This window comes from Dendroctonus ponderosae, unplaced genomic scaffold (assembly GCF_020466585.1).
Source record: "Dendroctonus ponderosae isolate FM_Combo_2020 unplaced genomic scaffold, Dpon_F_20191213v2 Dpon_F_20191213_10, whole genome shotgun sequence".
Classification (NCBI taxonomy): domain Eukaryota; kingdom Metazoa; phylum Arthropoda; class Insecta; order Coleoptera; family Curculionidae; genus Dendroctonus; species Dendroctonus ponderosae.
The window spans coordinates 7,320,156-7,327,965 of record NW_026017111.1 but is presented as its reverse complement, the minus strand read 5'-3'; the positions used below and the strand labels follow the sequence as shown (position 1 = coordinate 7,327,965).

The 7,810-nt window shown below is 41.0% G+C and overlaps 1 protein-coding gene across 1 annotated transcript; it reads right to left on the bottom strand.

Annotated features, from left to right (window-relative positions):
* Positions 1–946: 946 nt before the first annotated feature.
* On the bottom strand, positions 947–3,093 carry LOC125502812. Its single transcript, XM_048662143.1, has 5 exons — positions 2,733–3,093; positions 2,412–2,673; positions 2,227–2,361; positions 1,978–2,174; positions 947–1,919 (listed from the first exon to the last, which is right to left on the bottom strand). The coding sequence occupies exons 1-5, from the start codon at positions 2,832–2,834 to the stop codon at positions 1,056–1,058; spliced, it is 1,560 nt and encodes a 519-aa protein (XP_048518100.1). The 5' UTR covers positions 2,835–3,093; the 3' UTR covers positions 947–1,055.
* Between the last annotated feature and the right edge of the window lie 4,717 nt (positions 3,094–7,810).

Here is a 7,810-nt window from a genome sequence, read left to right as displayed (position 1 = left end):
TTTGACAGTAAATGGGGCCCAAATGGGGCTCCCATTTACTGAAATACCATGAATTTCGATCCCCCATTCCAAACGTGAGTACCCCAGGCCATTTCCGTTACAATATCTTCTAGAAATTATCGAAAAATTTTTTTAAATATTTTTCTCGTACCTTCCAAGTGGGCCCCTATTACCTCTTAAAAAGAATGACGCCAATTTTGAATCACCCTGTATAATTGCATTTGCGATTTTGGCTTTGACAATAATTTTTTATTTATTTTAAGAAAAAGAACAGCAATGTCCAGATGGGCGTAAAATTGAAACCCTTCGAAAATTTAAAACCTCAATTTTCTCGGATTTTCGATCGTAACTTCAAATTATCGAAAATTTTTATATTGAAAAGTACAAAACTGTTTTTTTTCCGTTTCGGTTTGTGGTATTTTCAAGCAACTTCTACAAAACTGCCAGCACGGAATTGATTTTACGACATTTTCAACCAAGGACCGGACCGAATCGAATTTAAAATTTAGGCTCCAGTACGGTTCCGGTTTAAAAAAATATTTGTCAATTCTGTTCAGTTCCGGTTCCGTTTCTTTTTTGGTTAGATTTTGTTCCAAAATTTATATAATTCAACGAACAAGGACAAATATAGAGGCTGTTCAAAGTTGTGTGTGGTGACGTCAGCTGTTGGTTTGGCGCGCTAAATGAAAATTCAAATTTAGGTTGCTTTTAACTTCTTTTTAAGTAGCATAAAATACAAAAAAAAATCGCAGAACTATTAGTTGACCATAAATAAGCAGAATAAGGCAAAACAAAGAAAAATTACCACATGCATACCGGCCAAAGGCTCCTAATTCTTGAACTTTATCGGTTAGAGGATTGTCTAAACATGTGAAAGATCTAATGCAGACGATTTGGCTTAACAATCAATTGTAAAATAAAGATTAAAGAGAAATAAGAACTAAAATACAGTCAAAACCCTTATATTTGAACAAAACTGGACATTGGAAAACAGGAGGAAATTAGTAGGCAAACGAATCCCTCAGACTAGCCGCCTCAATATAAATCTAACACTACTAAGCGACCCCCCGAAACAATATTTTTAGCTCACGGTATTTCGGGGGGCTGTTCCAGTTTTCCGACGTGTCGTACTGTTCAGCAGCCTGCCGTTCCAGCTCTTGAAACACATTGGTGTTGGATGCGGCGTACTGTTCCAGTGCTTGCTGTTCCAATTCGTCCGAAGACACGCCAGTAACTGGAACAAACGGCTCCGGATCATCCAGCAAGATACTTTGATCCACAGCCTCATTGGTTGCCTCCCCTTGACTGGACCTGGCAGGTCTGCACTGAGTTTCACTAAGAGAGTGGGTAATCCGCGATTGCAAGACAGGGCTGGAAGCTGGAAGCCGGGCAGCCAACAGATTAACTGTGGGATGTTGACTGATTTTAACCGAAGGATGTTGAATGTTGAAGAAAGCCGTCGAAGGAAGCACCATGGGGCGGTAACTGGGGAACACCCCTCTCTGATAGCTGAAGAGGCAGTTTGGCAGAACAAGAGGCAAACAGCTGGCCTGTCTAAAATTCAGCAAGTGGTTGGAAAACAATCGGGGGTTTAGAAACTGGTAGCTGGAGTAGATGGGGGGCGTGCAGGAGAAAGTTGAACTGGAAGGTGTAGACGATTGGCAGTAATTGGACGAACAGTGAAAAGCCTGCCGACTCTCAGCAGTGGTTTCCGTGCCAGTTTCACTCCTCTGAACAGTGGGAGGCTTGGCTTGGAAGCCTATACTCTCTGCAGGTGGGGATGAGCCCTGCAGGACAGCCGAGTAAAGCCTGCGATGCGTGGACAGTTCTATAGAACTGCTGGAAGCTTCCAGCCAAGACCTAGTCGACTGGTTTTTGAAGATCCAGGTGTTTTGGTCCTTGAGGGCCTTGGTCAGTGCCTGGAACAAACGCTAATCATTCTAAAGGCTGCCCGGCAGCTCAGATGAGCTTCTTGACTTTTATCTGGCACAAATTGCCCTCTGAATTGGTCAAGACATTCAGCCACTGGCTCTCGTCCACGTTCTCATTGAGGGCGGCGAAAATCTGAGAAGTTGCCGACTTGAACAGGATCAAATGCTTGGTCTTCAGCTCTGGATGCCAGCCGTAGTAGGGAAAGTGTTCGCTATCCCACAGCTTTTTTATGTCCCTAGAGACTGCGAAATGAGAGTGAGGAGTGGGATCTAGACTGGGTTGAAGTCAAACTACCTATTTTCAGCTTCAGGGCCATTTGGTCGAAGGAGCGGGCATCCAGAAAAGGCGACTCGAACGACTTCTCACAAAAGGCCTTGCGGCAAGGGAAAACGTCGTCATGTTCACTGCAACCTTCATAGTCTTCACCTCCTGAAATCGACCCTGAATTGCTGAGCACTTGTTGCTTCTCAAACGCTCACCCATGCTCAGAAACGCAAACAACAGATCGTCCACATCCTCCAACATCCAGGGCTCCTTGACCTCGTCTGGATCGAATGTATCACACAGCCTCTCAAAACTCATCACCATTGGGGAGTAGGACAGTTCGCGCGCCTCATTGTACTCATAGTTGGCATATTGAGCCAATTTGCTCTGGGGAATACTGTCCCTGACTGTGCGCGGACTTAATTGTGACCACTTGGAGCTGATGGCATGCACGTGGCGAGCTCTGAGATACAGACTCTGCAAAGGCAAGGGGAAGAAGAGGCTGTGAGGGATGAGGACACAATAGAAAGAAGTACCATATTGGCCTTCTGATAAGCACTCAGATCGTTGGACCATGTGGCGTCCGCTTGATAAGCCACTGCCCACAGCGCATCCGTTTGGGCCTCAGAACTGGACATGGCGGCTCTCTGACACCCGTTCAAAGCAAAGGAAATGCCATTTTCAACCTGGATTTAGGTGTGGTCGGTGTTTGTAAGGAGGCGAGTTCAGAAATTAGGTGTACAGAGATGGATGGTTTGAACTTCCATTGTGCATCGTAATTGCGTTTTTTGTTAGACTACAATACGTTGGTTGATACTGTTGGGTTTCACCAAAATTGGGACTCTAGGAGGATGTCACGGGACAGTTGGGACACAGGAGTACAGGGTCATTCAGGTTCCACCATTCGATTTCTAGGGATTCTCATTTTTGGGTAAGTAGAGGTCTATATTATTATTAATGTACAGGGTGGGCCAAATTGGGCACTTTTAAATAGAAACTCCCATGTCTAAAATATATTTTTTCAAAACCGTATGTCAATACATATGTATATCTAACAGTTTTAGAAGTACATAGTCCTTTCCCGCAATTTGCACTTTTGGAAAGGCTCCTTAACTATTTTCCTGTGATTTCCTCGGCTGTCGTCTCTCGGTCCCCAGTCTCCATGTTTTTCTTTCATTGCGCAGCTTTTCGTTCAAGTTCCTTGATATCATTGCATCATCCACGATATTCCTCCAGCTCCTTCTTGGTTCTTCTTCCTTTTTTCGGCGGCGTTCATTGTTCCATTTGTTCTGCATGTCCGAAGCGTACTAACTGTTTTTTTTCGCCTCATCCATAATGTCCTTTTCTATGCCGATAAGCTGCCTGGTAATTTAATTTCTGGTTTTGCCTGTTCTGAATTTCCCATAACTTCTTCTTAAATAATCCACTTCTGTGGCCAACACTTTAATATATTTGCCTTGCTTAGATCCCATATTTCCTCCAGGAATTGCACTCCTTTAATCACACCGTTTTGCAGTTCGAGATCCTTACCAAGGCCTGCTGCTAAGTATTCACACTTCTTCTTGCCATGCAGCTCAGATCTTGTTCGTCATCCACTACCTGGTCATTTGAAAAAAAAGGCAGTGACCTCGTGGCAGAACCGGAGTGTCTCCTCTCCCACTAGTGGTTGTGTGGCTTTGATTAGAGATTGGTTTATTTCCAGGTTTTGCATTTCCATCTATAGTCGTGATGTGGGGACACTGTCATAAGCTTTATCTGAATCTATTAGAGCGATATGTGTTTCTCGGTCACGTTGAGTACGTTTTTTAACGGTCAGTTTCAATGTGAAGAGGTTATCGATCGTCTATCTGCACGCTGCTAAGTCTCCTTTTAGGCATCTTCATACAGAGTTCTTTTGCTTTTGTGTTCGTTTAGATGGTCCGTGTCTTATAAATTCGGGATGTATTCCGTCAGGTCCTCCTTCTTGTGCCATACTCTCTCCGAGAACGGAGGCGACCCCTCACGCATACTCACATACTGGCAAGCCGATGTGTGCACCACCACACCACTGTGACCCCCGCCATGGTGCATTAATGCTATTTTGAGGTGTATGCGGTTCGCATTGAGCGCTTCTTGATCTTCTCTGATGTATTGCGGTTGCTGTTCTTCCAATAGGTGTTTAAAATGTTTTGTCCACTGTGAGTTTGTTAAGCCAAACAGACTAGTTGCCTGGTTGTTGCATGTTCTCAGTGCTTTTATGGTTTTCCAGGCCTCCGAACTTTGTGTGCCTCCTATCTGCTGGTCTATGTAGTCGCATCTTTTAATCCAAAAGTGGTTCTTCTTCTTTAATACTTCGGCTTTTACTCTTTTGTTTGCTTGCTTATTTTCTTCTATTGTTGGTGCATCCTCCGTCTGTAGGAATTTTTCGTCATACATTTGTTTTTCTCCTTAATTTGTTTCTCTATAGCCTCGTCCCACCAGTATGGTTTACTTTTCGTATTCTGCATTCCAAGAGATTCTTGGGCTTCCTTCGTTATACAGGCCTTAATGTGTTGGTATTCTTCAGTTGCTTTATTGGTTTGAGTTAATTTCTCCTCCAATCTCTTGCAGAACAGGTATTTTGTACTATCGTGTTCTGGGCTTTCGAGATTATATTTCATACTGGTTATTGATGTCCCGTTATTGTTTCTTCTACATATATTCCTACCACTTTACTATTGTGTTGCTTTCCCATTCTTCCGTTTAGGTCTCCAGCTATTATGATTTCATGATGTTTCGGTATCTGGTCGATGATGTTTCTTAGTTCTTCTTCAAAGGTATCTTTCGTCTGAGCTGTAGCATCGTCATTTGGAACATAGACTCCTATGATCGTCAAATTTATTCTTTTCATTTGAATCGTCAATTTGAACAAGGTAATTGAAAATTGGAGTCTTGGCTTTTTCTCGAAAAGATATTGATAGTTGAAAATCAAATTTGAACCTTGTTGTTAAGTATTATTTTCAAAAGGTCCTATGTTTGATTGGTAGTTTATTCAAGTACTTAAGCAGTCGAAAAGAAAAACTAGGATGCGTATTTACCTCCTTCAAGTTACGAAAAATGTTCATATTAAAAAAGTATTCTTCTACAATTTTTTGATGAAAAATCAAAGCGGCAATGATGTTTTTTGTCGTTGACACTTAGTTGCAGTTGTAGATAGCCTTTGTCAATAATAACAAGCATGTCTCAAACTGCGACTTATTTTGGAGTTCCTTTCCTAAAATGTACACCAACAGCGAATTTGCTAAAATGCTACAGTAACATAGCAGAAGCTGTAAGAACTTACACCAGCAAAGGGATGGAGACAATGGACGAGTAGCTGATGGAATTGACGCAGATGATGGACGATCTAAAGGTGCTAAGGTTCCAGACCTAGAGGAACAGGGATTGGAACATGCCTTCCGTAATGCTCCGCGTCATTGCACAATAACTAACAATTTTCCAGGCATCAAGGCTTAAAGCCCGTGTCCTATGATAATAAAAATATATAATATTATCTGTCTTAAAATTTAAATTCTATTAATCACACTTAGCAGACAGATAAATCTCACAACACGCAGAGAGTTCCACACGACGTCACTCAAATCGACGCAATATCCTACCTTGTATTCAATGTATCATGATTCTACAGATAACAGGTAATAGATCGGAAGGTGCCATATAAGGCCTAGTTCTCATAAGCGAATTTTCCGAAAATAATACCGAATTTTCGGACAATTTGACAGGTGTCGGAAAAAGTTGAAATTAAATAATTCTCATCTGCGATTATTTCTTGCTGAGAAAAAGCAATAATTTTGACTCATCGTGTTGGTGACAATGACAGCGATTTTAACCTAAACTTTTACAGTTTTTAGTAATATGAGGTTCAACTTTTGACAATAAATTATCAAATAATTTTTTCGACATTCTCATGTAATTGAAATGTTTTTCTCGATCTTGAAGATGCATTTCTTGAATCAAATTATCAAACGCTCCTTGTTCCGGTCTTCGTTGGAAAATCTCTCTAACAAATCCATATCCATCGTTTTTTCATTATTTTCTTTTTCTGTTGAATTTACCGGATTTATTTTCACACAACTGTTTTAAGTGCGTATAAACGGCCACACACACTCATACTCTCAATCGAAATGATAAACAGTAATTATAATATTCTGCATCCATTCTTGAAAACTGAACATCAAGTAAAAGGACAAAAGGTTATTCAATTAAATTGAATTAACATAACCCATAAAATCCCTCCGAATTTCCGAATAATCGGAAAAAGTAGGAATAATTTCAACTTTTTCTGACATCTGTCAAGTCGTCCGATTAGTCGGAATTTTTTTCCGAAAATTCTGCGAGAACTAGGCTTTATAAGACAGCTTCCAATCTATAAAGCCCGTGTCTCATGCATCCGTTTGTACGATGATACGAAAGTGTTGACAGATGATGACGATCACAGATGACAGATCTCCAACCAATAGAAACACTTTCGTATCATCGTACGAACGGATGCATGGGACACGGGATTAACCTGTGATCTGTGGATCTATGGTCAGCTGGTAATTAGGGAAAAGCAATCATCCTGGAACTTTATAGCTTTTAAAAATAAAACAAAGTTCGGTGCTTCTGTCGTTCGAGTCTCTCCGTATTTGTAGTTTTGTCTATTCTTATATTAAAGCACACTTCAAATCAAGCACTGTCAGTGAAACTTTTCCTGAGTAGATCGTAAATTAAGGCAAAAAACATTTACAAACTTTTGAAATTTGGCTTTCCAAAACCACTTATGTATGCACGAAAATAAGATTGTCCGGTGCTATTTGCTGCTAAATCGTGTTTTAGGTATGAGCAATTCATAACTTCAAATGCAAAATTGTCGCTAAGATGCATAATAATTCTGTTTTTCGCAAAAGTTTGAGCAGCTTTCTGAAGTCGCCAATGATTGAGGTCAGCAGTCAGATGCTGAATTATTTATATTTCCTTTGCATATCATGTCATATCACCGTATTTCCATGGTATGATAGGTATCCAATGGAAACACCGCTCGAAATTTAGCCTGAAAATGGCGATTTTCTTCAAAGTTTGTGAGTGTTTTTTGGCTTAGTTTATGGACCATCCAGGAACATTTTTACTAAGTGCTGAATTTAAAGTGTTCTTTAAAATAAGAATTAAAAAAAAACTACAAATTCGGAGGGACTCGAACGACAGAAGCACCCAAAGGAGATCGGCCATTGATTGTTAACTCTTGAGATACTTGTAGTGTGTAGTGTTGGAGGGACTGCTTTAACGTAACTATTTGAAACAACATATTTGTTTGTTGCTAGAGTGGGTCTAAGAACACTGGGTCGTGTATGTGTAAATACTTCCGAATTCAAACACTTGGTTGCAGGTAAGCACACGGTTTGAAACCTTAACTTAACCTCAATTTGCATTAAGAAACACCTAACACATTTTAATTTAAACTATGGCGCGCTTTGAAGCACCATGCGTTTCGTCCCGGGCCTACCTATTGGACTCGTCAGTAATGCCGGCGCCACACGATGCTACGAACACCTTCCAACGTTGGAGGCTGGACGGTTCGTCGCATCGTGTGGCCGACTTTCGAACTTTGAGCTACGAA